The 19,154-nt window shown below is 55.0% G+C and overlaps 1 protein-coding gene across 9 annotated transcripts; it reads left to right on the forward strand.

The window, feature by feature from the left end:
- Positions 1–2,162: 2,162 nt before the first annotated feature.
- UPP1 (uridine phosphorylase 1) lies at positions 2,163–18,824 on the forward strand. 9 transcript variants are annotated; one of them, XR_013995326.1, is made up of 8 exons: positions 2,163–2,986; positions 8,261–8,324; positions 12,563–12,680; positions 14,052–14,210; positions 15,167–17,335; positions 17,558–17,767; positions 17,895–18,041; positions 18,622–18,823. XR_013995326.1 is itself a non-coding variant. In XM_081079493.1 (8 exons), exons 1-8 carry the CDS (start codon positions 2,482–2,484, stop codon positions 18,759–18,761), a joined length of 1,458 nt encoding a protein of 485 aa, XP_080935619.1. In that variant the 5' UTR covers positions 2,163–2,481; the 3' UTR covers positions 18,762–18,823. The 9 variants fall into 9 exon arrangements, 7 of the variants coding, with proteins under 7 accessions (XP_080935619.1, XP_080935621.1, XP_080935620.1 ...); XM_081079493.1 differs by having other exon boundaries at positions 15,167–15,281; XM_081079495.1 differs by having other exon boundaries at positions 2,163–2,701; positions 15,167–15,281.
- The last annotated feature ends 330 nt before the right edge of the window (positions 18,825–19,154 follow it).

Raw genomic sequence — 19,154 nt, forward strand, 5'->3', positions numbered from 1 at the left:
GGAATACTTTACTTCTGACACTTCTGACCATCAAATGTGTGGGGGTTTAGCCCCAACAAGCAATTCTGAGACACCAGCTGGGTGACGTGCAATGTTTACTCTTCTCACACTCTATCCAGGTAGCGTCGGATACCACAGGTGAGGGGCTCAGAGCCACACGTGCCCCCACTTCATTTCAGATGCCAACTGCAAGTCCAGATTGTCATCTGTCCTTGTAACCAACTGGTTACAAACGGGTGCCCACAAGCCCTCCTTTGATTAATTTGCTGAAGCAGCTCACAGAGTTCAGGGAAACTGGCAGTTTCTGATAAGATCAAATGTGCAATTACCATACAGCCCTCTTGGCAATAACACTCTTGGCATTTATCCCGGATAAATGAACAGTGTGTTCCCACAAAAACCTGTACGTTACATTTCACAGCAGCTTTATTAAGAGCTTAAGGCTGGAAACAGCCTAGATTGTGTCAGCCTGTGAACGGTTAAGCAAAGTGTCGCATCCATGTCATGGGATACAGCTCAGCAACCACTGTTAGATGCGATGTGGACGGCTCCCTCGGGAATTCTGCTGAGTGGGAAAAGCCTCTTCACAGGCCCTCTCCTCATATCATCCCCTTGGGGTAGGAATTTGGGGTGGGGGATGCAGACATTCACACCATAGCAAACATCAGTACATACAATTATCTCAACAACAGTTCACAATTTTCTCAGTAAAAAATCAGTTAAAAATTTGCAGTGGGACAGTGGTCTGGAATTTCAGGGGTGGGGCACTGGGAGGGGCCTGGGGGTCAGGCAGGCTCTGATGGAGATGACCTTCCAGTTGGTCTAAATAAGGAAGGAGGGGACGCTATGGCATGAGTGTACCGCCGGTGGACAGCCTGAGCTGAATTCAGTGTGTGCAGGGAACACATGGATAGAGAGGCAGGGGGGACAGGCCATCTGCATGCCCTCCACCCTCCAGTTCCCAGGGCTTCTCTGTTCCCTGAGCTGGTCCCCTGCTGCACTTCCCCAAAATGACTAGGCCCATCCTAGTTTATGCCAGCACACCTTTGTGGGCTATCGGTGGCAACCGCACATGAATTTTACAAAAGCAGCAGTGTCAGGGGTCCTGGCCAGTTCTGTGTGATGAGGGACAGCTGGAGGGAAACTAGCTTGATGAAAATGTGCCAGTCATAACACATTCTGACCTGAGGCCCTGCTGCAGAACCAGCATCGCTCCATCTGGAGCTCCAACGGGCTCCAGTAACTTGCAGACCATCAACAGCTACAAGACGCAGGGCCAAGGACGTCAGATATCATGGGAAGCCACCATGAGCTGAACATCAGGAAGTTCACTGCTCATTCCTGGTGGAACGGTGAAGACTCCATGTGAGACAGAAGGAAAGCAGTCAGGTAGAGAGGGTGTGCAAACCATGTGCAGACGGGGGAGGGGCAACAGGGGTAGAATGACTCCGCGGGTCCTCCACTGTCCTCTGCATTTGGTCCCCAGACTGGACAGTTCCCCGAGGCTTTGCACCTGCCTGCATCAGGCCTGCCACACTCCTGCAGGTGAAGACCGACATCAGCTGCCCGCATCCATCTGGCGCCTGTGGCCACTTGCGAATGTTCCTTCTGTGTGTGACCCTCAGGTACCTGCCCCCCACAGGCCATGTGGGGGTGCTTTCCTCCTCCAATCTGTCTCATTAACCATCCAATGAGACAGAACAGTGGATGAACAGTGTGTTCCCACAAAAACCTGTACGTTACACACTGGCTGTGCCCACTACATTGGTTCATGACCTACTGATGGGATGCTGGCACTCTGAAAAACACTGTTCTTGGAAGGTTGTCCATATCAAAGTGGTGTTCTAGGAAGCAAGGCACCCTGGATTGGAAAGGGCCCGGCAGTGGGGAGCGGGCCAAAGCAGCAGACAAGAAGCCTCAGCTCATACATCCCAAATATTTCCAGAGTTGGAAGAATTCCAGGAGTCTGGGATTTCTCTGGGTCCTGGAGCCTGACAGGGGCGGGCGTCATGGTTTGGTGTGGTTGGGCCTTGGCCAAGTGATCAATCCTCTGTGAAGCCTCTCAGACCCCCACACCCCTCTCAGAGCCCCCCACCCCTCTGGGAAGGAGTCAAAGCCCCAGGGCGGCCTGGCCGGTGACAGACTGGGTCCTGGGCTGAATATCTGCCTGTAGCAGCTGCTGCAGGAGGTGGCCTATTGGAGGTTGTGTTTCCAGGTGTGGTTTAAAAATGGCCAGACAGAATTTTGTTCCCAGTCTGTCACATTTACAAAGTTCTAACTTGACAAGTAAGTCTTCAGTATTTGATTTTCCAGTTCATGTGCAGCCTTTTGCAAGTGAAAGAAAAAGAGCCCTCAATGTCCTTGAGGCCCAGGCCACTGCTGTCCCCTTCCCCAGGGAGGCCCCTGGAGGGCAGTGCCCGGCAAGCCGGTCAGTGAGCAGTCTGGCTTGGGCGCTTCTGAGGTCACAGCCGGTGACTCTGAATGGATGAGTCACTTCCTCTCCCCACCCGGCGGCTCCCGGGAACTCCGGGGCCAGGACGGTCCCGGGAACACGCCCCGCGGGGCCACTGGCGCCGGAGAGGTCCGGGGACCGCAGGGGACCCACTGCGACCCCGCTTTGGCTCCACGTTCCTCGGCACTTGCTCTCGGCCGGTCCCCGTCGCGCTCGGGGCGGGGACACCCCCAGACCACGCAGCCGCAGGTGGTCAGCCCGCCCGAGTCCGCGCCGTCCGCGGGGGGAAGGGGCTGGGCGGGCGGTTCTCGTGCCGCCAGGGGCTGGGTTTTTCTAGGAGGAAACAGGAGCGGGCGGGGAGCGGGCGGGGCGGCGGGGGGGGGGCGGGGGGGGCAGGGAGGGGGCGGAGGGTGTCGCCGGCGCGGGACCCGAAACTGCCGCCCTGGTACCTCTGCGCTCCCCACGGCCGCGTCCTGGGCTCCGCGAGGGCTGCGTCGCCAGTGGCGCGCGAAGCTGACGCAGCTCGGGTGGCAGGTGAGTGTCCGCGGCCCGTGACGCGACTCGGGCTCGCGCAGCCCCGGCCGTTGGCTGGAAGGATGTGCGGGGGCGCGGGGCGCGGGGCGCGGGGCGCGGGGCGCGGGGCGCGGGGCGCGGGCCCAGGCCGGTGGGAACGCCTGGAGCCCCTTGGCGTGTGGGGAGTAAACTACGTTTTGGAGAACGGGTGTTTCCCAAACTTGCAAAGTTCAAATGGACCCAAGAATATGTTGAGCCAACATTTACCAAAGTGTTCCGGCATAAAATACTGGTAGCTCAAATGCGAAGCGTCACGGTCATAAATTATATGACACGAATATAATTTGTGCAGGGCAGGGTCCTTTGATAATCTTTGCAGGTGGTGTACTGTCCTTGGACCTGAAAAAGCCCCGAGAGGAGAACCGGGTGCAGCCTCACCGCTGTCCCCAGATCTCCCTCCCAGGTCAGGTCATGGCCAGGAGACTCAAGGTCCGCCTGGAACTGGCCTGTCTTGGACCTCCACGCTGGAGGTCACGGGCCGCTCTCCCTGGAGGGCCAGTTACAGAGAAACCCTGTGTGAAATGCCAGGTAGAGGGGCTGTCTGGTAAGGCCATTGGGACAGCCTGGAGTCCGTGACTTTCCCTGCTTCCTTCCTTACCCGCCCACCCCCGCCCTGAGGCCTGGCCTCTCTGGCTCATGGACACCCTTCCTGAGTCTTCTGGGTTTAGGAGACATTTGGTTCCATTTACGGACTGTGAGCTTGGCTTTTAAAAGATTTGCAATTTCCTTGCATAGAAAGAATGTCTTCACCTGGGTTCCCATCCCCTGTCCATCCCTCCCAGGGCTGACCATTGTGGGCCCCACTGCTCACTTTGCAGGGCCTTCATCTTCTGTGATTACTTTTCCCTCTTCCCAGGCAGTGGACCCAGTTCTCTGCATAAGCCTCTTGACTGCAGGCTGCTTTCATTCAGCACTGGCTTGCTGGTTGCAAATGATATTCTTCCTTCCAGTACTTTCAGCACTGGTGGTGGCCATTGAAGTAACACTAAAACTAAAAAGGATAAATTAGTTTTCCTTTACATTGTTTTTTCTCCAAGTGGACTTTTTTTGTCCTCTTTACTGACCATAAAGTTAATACAAGTTCATTGTAAAAAAAAAACCAAAACAAACAACCAAACTTGTAACAGAAAATGAATGAAACTTCTAACTTCTGCTACTCCCTGAAGGTAAACACTCATCATTTCTCCCTCTGACTCTTTTCTATACACACACATATTCACTTTTGAAGTATGTTCATTCAAAATATTACAAATGTTTATGTACTAAGCTATTTACACAAAATAATCTGCCTATCTAATTTTTATTTTAACGGGTTATATTAAAGGAAACAAATTTAACTGTAAAAAGGCTGAAAGTCTTTTTAAAAGAAAAGGTTTATCAGGCTATGGCTTTAAAAAAAAGAAAACAACTGAGGAGGCTGAGTCACCAACTGTGTGGGTAGGTAGGAAAGACAGCGTGTCCTGCATGTCCTTCTACCATCACGTTGCTGGGGGGGAGACGGGGACGGGGGACCACAGCCGACCTGAAAGCACTTCCAAGAGCAGTAGACAAAGGGGACAGGAAGGTGGGGGCTCCATCTGGGGTAGGCCTGCAGCATCCGTCCGGGAGCTCCTGGGGGTCCTCCGAGCCTGGCTATTCTCTCCTGGAAAGAGCCACCTGGAAGTTAATCCTAAATTCCAACAGATACACGGGGACACTGGCAGTCTTTTGTCAGAGCTGGTCCACAGCTCTCAACAGGCTAACTGTTCCACCTCTTTTTGTCACTCTCTTGCCGCTGTAATTTTAATTTAGAACATCTCAGAACTCTTTTTCCTGTCAGTTAAAACTAAAAACAAAACAACTCAGGTTTTCTCTTTTGTTTTAGCAAATTGAATCTGGGACAGGTGGGGAAGTCCTAAGTGCTCACAGCGGAGGTTCCTCCCTGAGGGGCCTGGGAGGGAGCCGCAGGCAGGCAGGGAAAGCCTCCTGTGGCGAGAATGGGCCCTGGAGAGTCCAGCAAGGGCAGGCTTATCTTAGGACACGTGACTACCTTCCCTCCTTCCCTCCGTGTGAAGCTGTGAAGCTTGCGTTTCATGGTTCAGTGTCAGAAAACATGTTTCCTAACAGGCTCCCACTGACTTCGTGCTCAGCTGTCAGGCCCAGCGTCACCTTCCGAGGTGTTGGCTGGGCTGTGGAACAGCTGTGGGTTCTCCTGGGAGCTCTGTTTCAGGACACAGGGCACACTGTCACAGCCGTCACCCAGTGCCCATGCTGCTCCCAGGTTAGACTTCTGAATGGCAGAGACTTAATCCGTGCTCCCACAGAGACTGTCCCGCCATCCTCTCCCTCCCCATGTCCTCTGTGGTATCAGTCCTGGGCTTCCCCTAATTCCCTCCCACCGTGATTTTCCCACCTGGTGTCGTCCCACATTTTACTAGGTGCTTTGTGCTCTGACTCAGGGTTCATTTCCCCCCTGGGGTGATGCCCTCAGCCACCTTCTGCAGGAACCGTGGTGCCTCAGACGAAATGGCCCATCTCAGCGCCTGGCCTAGCAACCAGTGAGACACAGGGGGCCTGACAACCCCCCGCTGGTGCCTCGGTCAGTCAATCAGCCTGGGGTGCTGTCTCCGGGATCAGGACCATGCCCAGCCTTCTGGGTCTTAGCGCCCCTCAAACCCACCTGTGCTGCGGAGAAAAAACTTCTGTCTTCTCGGGTTCAGTTTGTCCAGGATGGCAAATAAAATGACAAAAGATAAGCAAGAGAAAAGACAAAGCAAGAGAAAGACTTTGGAAAGATAAATGGTCCCTCTGGAGAAGAGAGGTTTGGTAGAGACAGTATCTGTTTGGTTTTTTTCAGAGATTGAGTTGCTCCCAGGAGGGGCTTCATAGCAATGAGCTCTGACTCGAAGAAGGGCTAATTTTATGATTTTAGGAGAAGACTACATTCTAATATACCCGGTCTGTTAGGGTTTGCCGTCGGTGTCAAGCGGCAGAGGGCAAGGTCTGGGCAGGGAAATGGTTTGTCTGGTTCAGCCAGACTGAGAGTGACAGGGTCTCTGGGAGGTGAGGCAGGAGCTTTCTCTGTGGCCCGTCTTCCTGGGAGGTGGGGTTTGGACTCTGGGAATCTTCTGGGGAGCAAGGTGTCTTCTCGTGTCTCCTTTGATCCTGCAGCTGCCCCAGAAGGCCCTCCAACCCCTGTCTTCTCCAGCTCCCTGGGGCTGCTCCTCTCCCTCACCCATAAAGGAATACAGAGCAGCCTGGGGGGGCCAGATTGCCAGGGGACGCCTCTGAGCCTGCACGGGTCCTGCTGAGCACATCCCTGCCCCGCACACACTGGCCCTCGGGGTGGTGACTGCACGACCCCAAGTCCTGCTGCTTCTCTTGGTGCAGCAGTGAGCGGGCAGCAAGGAGAGCTGTGTGCAGGCCACCCTGGGGGAGTCTGCAGGCGGAATTGCCGGCCCCCTCCCCATGACTGGCAGGGCTGGGGGAGGCGGGGCCCAGAGGCAGAGCCCCTCCCCACAATGATGCTGGTGTGCTTCCTGGAGACCAGAGTGGGGCTGTCTGTGTGACCGCTGACCACCTATTGCGGGCGCAATGTGTGTGGGTTTTCCCACACCAGCTGGGCTCCCACACTCACTCCCTGGGTTCCATTAACTTGCTAGAGTGGCTCACAGAACTCAGGGAGACATTTTATTCACTAGGTCACTGAGTGAGTGTAAAGATATAAGCTGGGAACAGTCGGATGGAAGAGGCACACAGGACAGGACGTGGAAAAGCGCGTGGAGCTTCCCGGCGCTCACCAGGCGGCCACTCCCCACACCTCCACGTGTCCACCAACCCGGACGCTCTCCGAACCCTGTCCTTTTGGGTTTGATGGAGGCTTCATTACAGGGGCATGGTTGATGAAATCATTGGACTCTGGTGATTGATTCAAGGGTTAGTTGAGTCGCGGGTGGGGCTGCAAGTTCCAGCTCTCATCACTTGGTTGGTTCTGGCAACCCGCCCCCATCAGGTGGGGGACCTGCAGTCAGCATTAACATAACAAAAGACCTTGACCATTCTCCTCACAGGAAATGGCAAGGGTTTTAGGAGCTCTGCAGGAAACGGGAGAACTGCAAAGGTGATTGTATCCTGTACCACAGTCATGGAGGGAGCCCTGCCTATCGCCCTCCAGCTCCCGCCCCACCGCCTTGGTACTGGGTGAGGCGGGTGCCCCTTACAACTCACTCGCTTCCTCAGCTCCCCTGCTCTGCACTGAGAGGCCGCCATTTCCAAAGCACTGTTTTCTAAACGCTGAGGGGGGACAAAGCCAGGTGAGAGACAGGTAGCGACTCAGGCAAACGTTTGCTCCAGACCCAACTATTATAACTTTCTCTAGTTTTCAATTTGCTAAAAATGGTCCATATTTAACTGTGGGGATAACAGTTACCAACCCCTTTTTCCACAGGGCCCAGTCAGTGCTTGCTGGGGGGTGGTGAGATGCCGGGTTGACAACCTGCCCTGGAAATGATGGGCCTGTCTGCATGTTGCTGACACACTCATGGTTTTCTACCCTGGCCTTGGGTGACCCTGTCACAAAGCTCAGTGCCCTTCCCGCCAGGCTCTGGGGCCTTTTAACTGAGGACCCCCGAGCAGCCCTGCACGTGGTCTGGCTCAGCTCTCCCTCCTCCAGGTGGAGACTGGTCTTAGGTGTTTGATTGCTGACCCAGTGAAATAGCTGAGCTTATGTCTGTGGGGTGGTTCTTCCTTCTGACTTTGGGTGGGGGTGCCAGGTCCCAGAGGGCTGGTGCCTTCTGGGATCCCTCCCTCTCCCCTGGGCTGTCCTTGAGGTCTGAAGGACAGATAAGATTCCTGAAGGGTGGAACAGCTGGGTGTGGTCTGTTGGGGAAGGGTGTCTTCCGCAGGTTAGCTCAGGTTAGCTGGGCTTCACTGGCCAGTGACCTGGGTTCCCATTGGGATTCACTACTGTTAAGTTAGTTCAACAAGGAGGCACTGGACTGGGGGCTCTGACGCCCTCAGCAAATGCCTCGAGGTCCCGCAATGAAAAGCCAGGACCACCAGTGTCAACAGCGACCAGGCTGCAGCTACAGCCGGGCAGGCAGCCCCGGTTCCGCGTCCCCACTGCTCCGTCTCTGCAGGCTCCTGACCACTTCCGGTCGGTGCCGCCCTGTCCGCCCCTTTGTGCTCAGGTGAACTCTTCGGTATTTCACACGTCTCGTGTACCGACTACCACTGTTCTCTCTTGTCTTCTTCCAGGTCCTGCCTCAGTTGAGAGAATGGCCTCTGCAGGGACCCAAACAAAGAAACTTGAAAATGACAAGTAAGGCTCTGGCAGCATTTTGGGTTTGTTGTGACTTGTGAGAGCTGACAGGTTAACACATGCGATCTCATGACAGAGGCAGAGGCCTGGAGGGAATGAAGACCAGGTGGGCTCAGGACTGAGCGGGTACCGACTTGGCGTCTGGCCTGGGACCCAGCTGCCCTCGGACCAGGCGTGCAGTGCTCAGATCCACATTCGCTGGGGCTGCTCTGACCACTGGCCACTCCTGAAACTCATTCCCTGCTTCTGTCCATCTCCTTCCCGGCTCTGAATCTTAAATACTTTCCTGATTTTTTTGCTGTTTTTCATAAGTCTAGTTTATGATTCTCACGGTGCCTCTTTTGTGTTTATTTCATGTGCTGGAAAAGCATGAATTTCTCGTCTTAATCATGATTGCTACATGGATTTTAAATCTACTGTTTTCTCGTTTCCTCAACACCCACGTGTCCCCGGCCTCTGCCAGGGTTACCTGGCAGGTCCCATCCTGCTGCAGTGGCCTCAGGTCCCAATGACCCTGATCTTGGCCATGCCCAGGGTTGTGCCTAACCCTCTGGGAGCCCTCGCTTGGGGTTTCTCAGGAAGTCCTCTGTGACTCCTGAGGCCTGTCTGGAGACCCACATGGTAGTCACAGGTCCAGGTCGTAATTCCACATGGACCCCTGTCTCACCTCTGTCGCTTCGCGTAGGTTCTGAGGTCCCTCTTCATGAGTCAGGCTGCCTTGGATGTTACCTGCAGAGGTGCCCTTTTTATGGACCTAATAGTGGCCCTTGTGCTTTCAGTCATCGATAACCAGACATGCCCTGTCCCCAGTTTCCGAGCTCTGCTCCACCAAGGCGGAGGGGCTGAAACCAAGTGCCATGTGTGTGACTCCGCTGCAGAGTCACCTTCCCTCTGCTTTGTGATTTACCCTCCGTGGAAAGTCTTATTGTCACCTGGAGGCCTGTGAGAGGTGTTGGGCCCTCTGAATGCAGCCCCTTGTTAAAGTCATGACTGTGAACCTGTAAGATGGGGTTCGGGTAGAACCCAGCTTCTGCAGCGGGTGTGAGCCTCAAGGAGAGATGTACCAGCTGTTAGTGTCACCTGCCACACAGTCCCACGCCTTCCGTCTTATTCATCTTTGTGTTCCTTACGCCAGTGCACAGCCTGACGTGGGTTTGGCGTTAGACTCAGCTGAGGTTCCCCGAGCTCCCCCAGCTGCCCCCCATCGGTCTGCTCCCCACCTGGCCTAGGACATGTGGGCCAGTTTGCATGAGGGTCAGTAATACTTTGTCTTCCTGGCTGATGAGCTGCAATCAGAAGCCACTTTTCATTTGTCTTGCATCTCATGCATTTCTTTTACAAAGTAGGTGCTCAGTGCGTAGTTGTCAAATGAATAAAGTGACAGAACAAAGCCAATAAGGTCACTTGAAATTGTGTGTAGACTGGAGAAACCGTTTTCCAAGGAATGTGTCTTTAACCTGTTATTTTAAACTCCTTTAAAAAACGAGTCTGAGCACACCCGGGTCACTGTGATACGTGCCCACTGCACATACTTGGAGGTCATTGCTGGTCTTACAGCTGCACCGTTTCCCTTTGCTCTTCCTGGAACCAAAGAGAAAAGAAAGGCTTTCTGTTTAGAAATGTGTGACAAAGTTGTCTTAATCACATCCTGTTGTGTCAGTTCTGATGCTTGCCTCTTAGCCCACGTGTGTGTCTGCAGCACCCTGAGAGGCAGCAGGAACTGGAATTAATCACCAGTGTGTGTCATGAAAGGAGCTTAATTAAGATGCTGTGACTCTGTGGACATCAGAAGTCCTTCGGGGCCTAGAGACTGAGAAGGGACTGTCCTCCCTACACAAACGCCTGGATTTGGGCCGTTGCAAGTGGCCTCCCCACCCCAAGCCTCTGAAATACCCTGAGTCTGGAGAGTGAACTAGCCGGGCAGGACTGGTCAGGGCGTTGAGGCAGACAGGTGTGGCTCTGGACCTCGGGCACTTATCTGCCTTCCCGCATGAGAGTCTCAGCATCTGTGCCCGGGGAGCAGCCAGCCAGCCCAGTCTGTAAGTGACCGTGGTGGCAGCTACGGCTGCGTTCAGGTGTCTGAAGTGTAACACTCGTGCGTGGCAGTCAGCCTGCATCCTCCCGTTTATAAAAAGATATTTCTGTCTCTCTCTAATATTTTGTGCTTATCTTTTCTCTGTAAGCATTTTGAGAATGGGAGTGAACTGGATGCCATTATTTGTAGGGAACTAGGAGGGGAAATCCGAGAAACATGAAGGCGGAATGGGGTATGGGGTAGAGAGAGAAGTGGGGCTAGGTGTCTCCTGTTGGTGTCCGAGCCAGACAGCAGGGAGACTAGATAAAGTGACGGGCAGGGTAGACAGGCCAGAGAGGAGATGATAAGGTGGGTGAAGGGGGCTCACCTGTGCTGTGTGTTGTCTGCCCAGGGACTCAGTAACACATGGTCCTGGCCGCCAGGACTTGTTTGTTACTGGAGATAATTAAAATGATTACATGAATTATATAAGTATTAGAGGAAGATGTAGACGAAGTATAATGAGCATATCATCTGAAGAGAGAGCTGGGGAATGGACGAGATCCCCACGCGTGGGGAGCCGGGCCGGGGCTAAGGTGTCAACCAGGACCCTCCACGGGGCGGGGGGCAGGGGACCGAGTCACCGGACTGCGTCACCAGGGGAAGACCGGGTTTTAAGACCAGTGAGAAGCCGCTGGTGCCGATCTCCCCGGAAGCCCCGGAAGCCCCGGGAGCCGTGTTTTGTTTGCTTCTGCTTTTCTTACTGGGTTTTGAGCCGCGGTCAGGATCTTAGAGCGATCTGGGCGCTAACACTTGTCTGGTCCAGACCAGGTATTCATGCAGCACAGGCTGCAACTCCTGACTCAGTTACTCCGAGCCCACGGAAAGCTTGTTTCCCTGGGAAACAAGGGAAAATAGAGAAAGAGAAATAAAAATAGGCGTTCCAGCTCTCCAGAACATCTGTTTGATAGGGAAATGTGTACGTGAGGTTGGAGTTGAAATGTTGGACAAACCTCCAAACATTGTACTCCCTCGGAAGAGACCACTGCCCAGGTCACAGTGAAGCGTCTCCCCACATGTGATGGCAGCCGTTCTGTGACGTGTGGCCTCTGGGCCTGGTGTACACCGGCGTGAGCAGTGCGAGCCAGCCCGTGGGAAGTCCTGGAATGGGATGTCCGCGTCACAGGCAGCTGAACCTTCTTCTCTTAACTCATTTTTTCTTTCTTACTGGGTTAGATTGGAGGGGACACGTGGTCAGTGGGTTCTGGATGGAAGTCGGACTCAGAAGGAAGAAAAGGGTCTTGGTTGTTCTGAGCCAGGGACCCACACCTGTCTCTCCCTGTGCCCCTGACGGGCCAGGTTCTGGGACGCACACCTGGCCGTGGCCATCCGGAGGGCACAGGGGTGGGAGGAGGTGTGTTTAGGGTTTGCTCTAAGGGGTCTTTCAGTGAAGATACAGTTTAGACCTGGGCATCTGTGTTTGTCCATAAACTTTTATTGGAACCACCGCACTTGCGTGTTGTCTGTGGTTCCTTTCATGTGACAATGGCAGAGTTGAGTAGTTGTGACAGAACCCATATGGCCTGCAAAACCAAGACTACTTACTGTCTGGCGCTTTGTGAAGGAAAGTTTGCTGGCAGTGATTCTAGACCAACCCCGTGCTGTCCAGTGGAAATACACGTGAGCTACACCAAGTTTGTCGTAGCCCCGCTGGCAAAAAACACTAAATGCAAAGGCGTTTTCTCATCAGTCCTGCTGGACATGGTGTAGGAGACGTGCTTGCTTGTGCAACAAGAAAAAGAAATACAAGGTGTACAGATGGGAAAGGTTAGCGCTGGACGGGAGCATTAAAGGCCGATTTTCTTCTGTTTCGTCCATAATTCCTATGCATCTCTTGTTTTAAAAGTAGTTAGTTTCTGTGCTGAGAGAACTTGAGGTGGGTAGCAACTGGCTATACTGTTTATCTGGGGTGAGGGAGCCTTTGACCTTGCCTTTCTGTGTGCTCCCTGAGTTCCCATCCGCCCTCCAAATGGGCCCTGGGTATGGAGACGGGTGAAGGGGAAGGAGGCAGACGAGGGAGTGGGAGCCTGGTGAGTGCGGGGTGTCCCGCCTTCCCACTGCGTGCCGCACGCATGCCGTTGACACGGCCTTGTGTCATTGTGTCATTGTGTCGGCCACTGGTGTCTGGAGTTCTATTAACTTTCTGCTTTCCCGGTTTGAGCAGTGCCTGCTTTGTACAGCTTTGCAATCCAAACATAGCCACGCTGAAGGAAGATGTTCTCTACCATTTCGGCCTCAGCACCAGCACGCACGACCTCCCCGCTATGTTTGGGGATGTGAAGGTAGGAAGCAGGGCTTTTCGTTCTGGGGATTTGTCTCCAGACCGACCCCCTCGCAGGTGGCATGGGCAGCTTCCTCCCAGAAGCTCAGGTGACAGAGGACAAGTTCATGAAGGGCTATGTTTGGCAGAGTTTTGCAAAGGGTTACTTTTCAGGTATAGGAACTAGTGAAAGAAAACTATTGTGAGTACTGCCAGGTTGGTCCCTAATTAATTTCTTACCAATTTAGTATGTAATGGAAACAATATAAAGTAAATTTCCTAAAGCTTCATTGAGAGAACAGAAAAAGGAAGACGCTAAACATTTTGTAGGGGAGCAAGGATAATGAGTAATGACACTGTCTGTTGTTTGTAATTTAACGTGCGTCTTGATACTATTTAGTCCATTGCCCTTAACGGCCTTTTTAGCCCCTTGCTGCTTCCAGTCCATCTTCCCTCCAGACTCTGAAGTTCCTCACTTCTGATTTATCTTAGCACAGGACTTTTAAAATGTCTAACCCCCGTGGGCAAAATGGACTAATGTTTGAATTCAAAATAGAAACACACCAGTGACAGTAGAAGCCATTGTTGCTGCCCGGGCTCTTCATAAAACAACAGTTATGTCCTGTCAGGGCCATGTCCTTTCTTTTTGTGTGGTTTCAACACTTTGCATGTGTCCTTAATTTATTCCATTTCCATTCTTCCATTAAGTTTAACATTCTCGTTCATGTTTAGAGACTAATCATTCTTTGATCATCAAATGGCTTTAAACTGGCTAATTTACTTGTTTTTCTTGTGAAACAAAATGAGAAGTAAGTTTTCGTATACAGCGCTTTGTAGATGAAGGGTTTTAGTTTTCTGAGAGGCCCCCGCCCACCAGGCCTACCATTTCCCAAGCGCCCACCGGCTCCCTGGCACTTTCCACGCATTGGACCCTTGGCCGTCGGACGGCCAGGTGAGAGGTGGTGGAGAGAAGCCCATGTCACAGGTGGTCTGTGGGGCTGTGGTCACGCAGCCAGGAGTCTGTGCTATCTTATTCCAAGCCCAGGCTCCTTTGGGACAGTGACCTGCTGTCCACAAGATGGACAGAGACAGGCCTGGTATGGCATCTGGAATGACCTGCCCAGAGAGCAGGGTTCTGCTTCTGCATTTGTGGAGCCCGTCGCTTGCACTTCTGACCCCCCTGCGCCCAGTGGTGATTCCTTGAGCGAGGGCCTCTCAATAGTATCAGAATCACCAGAAGGGCTCCCCAGACAGAGTCGGCCTGGGTGGGTCAGGGGAACTTGCATTTCTAGCAAGTTCTGGGAGGTGCTAGTGTTGCTTGTGTGGGCCCACTAGAGGACCCTGAGGCTGGCGTGATGCCCGTGGTGACCGGGGCTCTGTTCTCTGTCCACAGTTTGTGTGCGTTGGGGGCAGCCCTTCCCGCATGAAAGGCTTCATCAAATACGTGGCCGCAGAGCTGGGCCTCGGACGCCCGGGTGAGGACCATCCCAACATCTGCGCAGGCACTGACCGCTATGCCATGTTCAAAGTGGGGCCGGTGCTGTCCGTCAGCGTGAGTACCTGCTCCCGTGGGCCAGTCCCCGGCTCTGCAGGCCCCCTGCCCTCCACTCAGAGCTGGTCCCCTCAACACCTTTTTCGCTGTCAGGCGGGGGCGAGGTGAGAGCGCAGACACATGCAGACACAGCAGGCTGCGCCCACGCGTTGAGGCTCCCAGGCTGGAGATCCGAGGAGGTGCCTGGGCTGGGGCTGTGGGAGAGCCACGCCTGGTGCCAGCCTCTGGTCCTCTGTCACCCGCAGGGATTTCCTCACACATTTGGTTTAGCAATGAGGGGACACAGAAATCTCTGGTATTTGACCAAAGGAAGCTCTTGTTTTGTAGTTTGGGTTCCCTTTGTAGGCAGCTTTGTGAATGGCGTGCAGCGTAGCTAAGGGACCCTGTGCTGGCTCGGGTCTGGCAGTTGCCGCCTCCAGGACACTCCAGTGAGCCAAGACGAGCTCAGTCCCACGGACACCGGTTCTTCCTGTGCAGGACACTGTACAGACACATTCTTGCAGGACAGCGGGTGCTTCAGGAGCCGCACCTGCTTGTGCTGGGGACACACAAGGGTGGCAGGGAGGGCGGGGAGACGGAGGACATGGTACAGGACCCAGGAGGCATCAGCATCCTTCCTGCTGAACGACCACCAGCTGGTTTAGCTGAAGCTGAGAGTGCGGAGAGCACAGTGAAAGGAGAGAAAAGCCAACTGCTGTGTGGGCGGGTGTCCCGGTGCCAGGGGGGCTGTTTGTCACCCAGCTGTAGTAGCCGCTGCTGCCCGGCCAGACTCCCGTCCTCAGCCGAGTTTCACAGGGTGTGCGGGTCACACGGGGCTGTCTGTTCCACAGCTTTGTGCCGGGTGTTGACAGTTTTTCAGTTTATGCTTTGAAGTTCACCCTCTGTGCCTCCCAGGGGGCTGCCTGCAGGACACACAGGCAGCAGCGGGGGTGACATTGGTTTCTTCCCGGTTCCAGCATGGGATGGGCGTGCCTTCCATCGCCATCATGCTGCACGAGCTCCTCAAGCTGCTGTACCACGCCCGCTGCTCCGGTGTTACCATCATCCGCATCGGCACCTCCGGCGGGATAGGTAAGGGTGCGGGGGCCTGTGACAGGACACTGAGGGTGACGACTGGGAGCCCGCTGTGGGGCCGGCTTTGTTCGAGGAAGCTCGTTAACAGGAGGTGTCAAAATAAGCTTGTTTTGTTACCTTTTGGTGCAGCCCATTCTTGCAACCTGTACCCTGGAAACAAGCAGCAGAAGGGCACCTGGTCACCCAGCTGCAGAAAGTCGTCCTGTGGGGGTCATGCACTTTGATCCTACTTGTTGCTGATTCTCTCTAGTCTTTCTAACCCCCTTCCCTCTTTGCCTTTCTCCTTCGGTCTGCTCGCTCCTCCTCCCTATTCCAACAGGAAGAACCCACAGCAAAGTCGGGGGGTGGGCAGTAAGAGAGGGGAAGAGAGATGGAATACAAAATTAAGACGTGTTCTTAAGTTGCCTAAAAAGACCCCGTCCACAACATTGTTTTTTGAAAGCCACAGAGATAGCAAAGAAAGAATGGGATGCAATGAGAAAGCAAAATGCTGACAATCGTGTTGAGTTTTAAGCAAGCCTCTTAGGCACATTTGCATTACATAAGCTGCCCTCTCTGATGTCCCCAGTCTATGCCAGCCTTTTGGCTGAGAACCAGGTCCTGGCAATTCTCGGTCCCTCCCAGGAGCTGTCGGGAGGAGCTTTGCCATGCTCAGCCTGCCCGTGAGCGTGTTTCTGACCACTCCTGGATGGTAATTCTAGAATTCAGGTTTTCTGACTGAGAGGGGGTTGCTATGGTCCTCCTATTTTCTGGACGCATTATTCATCTTTCCTTTTCATCATTAGACAGATATGAAAAATCTGTTTGCAGATTATAATTCCGTGTTTAAAGAAGTTGTTCTCGTGAAACACACTCAGGTCGTGAGCGTCCGAGCCTTCACTTGTGATACCATCAGCCGAGCCTTCACTTGTGATACCATCAGCCAGACAGACACGCACAGCTGTGTCCGTCATGCCCATGTCTGCCAAGAACGCCAGCAGTTCGTTCCAGATTTCTGGCTTTGGAGGGATTTTTAGACTCGATGACTGGAGAGAATTCTAGAGGGAGTAGTATATTTGGAGTCTCCCAAAAATGCTCCAAAAAGATGGAGAGTCAACTAGAGAGCCAAACCCCAGACCGCTGGAAAACATTGATGATGAAGTATGACACTGTGTCCCCACAAATCCCCAAATGGAGACAGTGGGACGGTGGCATGGTCACCCACTCTAGAGGAATCCCAGGGTGGTTATGGGGGTTCTGATGGACACAACAGCAGAAGAAGCCCAACAGCTTCTCCCAGGACAGTGCGGGGCCTGTGTTGGGGTGGCAGCGAAACTGCGACCGCCTCTCACACCCTGATTCGGGGGTGATGCTAAGATCCCTAGGGCTTGAATTCATGAAAGCCATCAGCTCAGGTGACTTCCAGCTCCAGTATCTGGGGAGAAAGCTCTGAGAGGACTCTTTCTTGACCAGACCAGGGGCCTGAGCAAGAGAAAGGAGCCCAGGTAAACTTTCAGGGGGCAGGACAGCAGAGCTCAGCGGTTTGCTGCATTTTTTAATGTTTCATGAAACAGCTGATGTGGGGGCTCTGGAACGGGTCTCCTGACTCTCCCTCTTTCCTAAATGTTTAGGAAAACCAGTAACATCAGCATTCACATTAAATAAACACCGGGGGGCTCCTGGCCTAGTGCCACGCAAAGTTATTAATATTATAAGAGCAGAGAATAGGAGCAGAGTCATGTCCCCACACACGTGAAAGTGGGGGGGGGAGGTGTGCCGGGAAAGCCTGTAGGTGGCAGGGAGATGGCCTCAGGCGGAGGAAAGTGGGGTGCTCAAGAGTTGGCCGTTGTTGGAGCTGGGCTTGGGGTGCATGGGGTGCATTACACTCTCCTTGTCTACTTTTGTGTTTGCTTGAAACGTTAAACAACGAAAAGGTAGAAACACGGACCCATTAAGCACAGGACGGTACGGCGAGCGCCCCCGTGAAAAGCAGCAGCGATGGGAAGGCGCGTAGCTGCGCGCCTGGCCGCGTCCACTTTCTTCCTTGCGCTTTTCTCTCCACATTTTCTGCAGTGCGTGCGCATTAATTCTATTGTAAGAAACCGCGTGACGCGGGGCGTGGGTCCTGGCTGTTCCTTTTCAGAAGTTCCTGGTGCCTCAGCGTTGGGGGCCAGGCGGGTGGTTCCCTGCACGTGCCCGCCGCCCCCCCCCCCCAGGCCCTGACACCGCCCCCCCTCCCCCCCGCCCCCCGCCCCCCCCCCCCCCCCAGGCCCTGACGCCGCCCCGCCCCGCAGGTCTGCAGCCGGGCTCCGTGGTCATCACCCGGCAGGCGGTGGACGCCTACTTCAAGCCCGAGTTCGAGCAGGTGGTGCTGGGGAAGCGGGTCGTGCGCCGCACCGACCTGGACGCGCGGCTGGTGCAGGAACTGAGCGCGTGCTCCGCGGACCTGCGCGAGTTCAGCACGGTCGTGGGCAACACCATGTGCACCCTGGACTTTTACGAAGGTGAGCGGGCGGCTCCCACGCGGCCCTAGCGCTCCGGGCCGGTGGGGCGGGGGTCCGTCGCGTCCCGTGTCCCTCCGCGTCCCGCGTCCCCGTGGGCGCGCCCCAGGCTCACGGCGCGCGTCTGCAGGGCAGGGCCGGCTGGACGGCGCGCTGTGCGGCTACACCGAGCGCGACAAGCAGGCCTACCTGCGGGCGGCGCACGCGGCCGGCGTCCGCAACATCGAGATGGAGTCCTCCGTGTTCGCCGCCATGTGCAGCGCCTGTGGCCTCCGAGGTAGGGGCGCCCGTCCCCACCCGTCCCCACCCGCCTCCCGCCCCGCGGCCCCCTGCCCCCAGGCCGGCTCCGGCCCCGGGCTCCTCCTGGCTCCTGCGCTCCTGCGCTCAGGCCTCCCGACTGTCACCTGGCCACATGCAGGGTTCTCGCTGTCCCCGCGGGGACCTCTGCTCCACCACGTGGGCTGAGAACGACGCCGGAAAGTCCGCCAGCCCTGCAGTGAATTTGGGTTTCAAAGCCCTTTGGGATTCTGAATGGGGGTTACTGCACCCCAAATTCCTAGCCCCCCGCCAACGTCCCGCTCCGCTTCCCGAGATTCCTGCCTCCTCATCAGTCACTAGCCCTTCAAGGAGCTGGTCCTGACATTGGCCTGCGTCCCTCTGGGAAGCAGAGGGAGGGGAGAACCAGGAGGGAAGAGGGCAGGGAGCCCCAGCCGGCGCCTGTTCTCCCTCTGCCAACGTGCCCGGGGGCAGGTGTCCGCGCTGGTCCCTTCTGCAGACGGGCTCGGGTGACGCCTTGTGTCAGTGGACTAAGCCCGCCGCGCTGGCCTTTGCACTGACCTGGCCTTTTCTCTCTGCAGCGGCTGTGGTGTGTGTCACCCTTCTGGACCGCCTGGAAGGGGACCAGATCTGCAGCCCCCACGAGGTGCTGGCTGAGTACCAGCAGCGGCCGCAGAGGCTGGTGGGCCACTTCATCAAGAAGTGCCTTGCGGGGGCCTGAGGTCCCCTGCGTCTCCAGAACGAGTGGTTGTCGTTGCCACAAATAAAACCGTTGTCAAAGTCCCCTGTGTGACTCGTGCAGCCTTGGTGTAAGAATCGGGAACCTGCGTGTCAGGCAGACACTCCTGCACCCCACACCCCTGGTGTTGGTGTATGTGTGTGGCCCACACTCCTTTCCAAAAGCCCCTCCCCGTGATTCTGAGAGGACCCCCCAGCTGAGGGTGGGTAATCAGAAGTTCAGCAAGTATTGAGCCCGTGACGTGCCCCAGGGATGCCGACAGCAAGGGCCTCTCCTCCTGTCCCCCTCAGGTGCTGGAGGCTGTAGTGTGCAGGGTGAACCCCGGGAGTGTCTCCCTGGGCTGGCTCTGTCAAATGGCTGTTTGATGCACTCAGT

The sequence above is a fragment of the Rhinolophus hipposideros genome (genome assembly GCF_964194185.1).
Source record: "Rhinolophus hipposideros genome assembly, chromosome: 18".
In the NCBI taxonomy this organism is placed as follows: Eukaryota; Metazoa; Chordata; class Mammalia; order Chiroptera; family Rhinolophidae; genus Rhinolophus; species Rhinolophus hipposideros.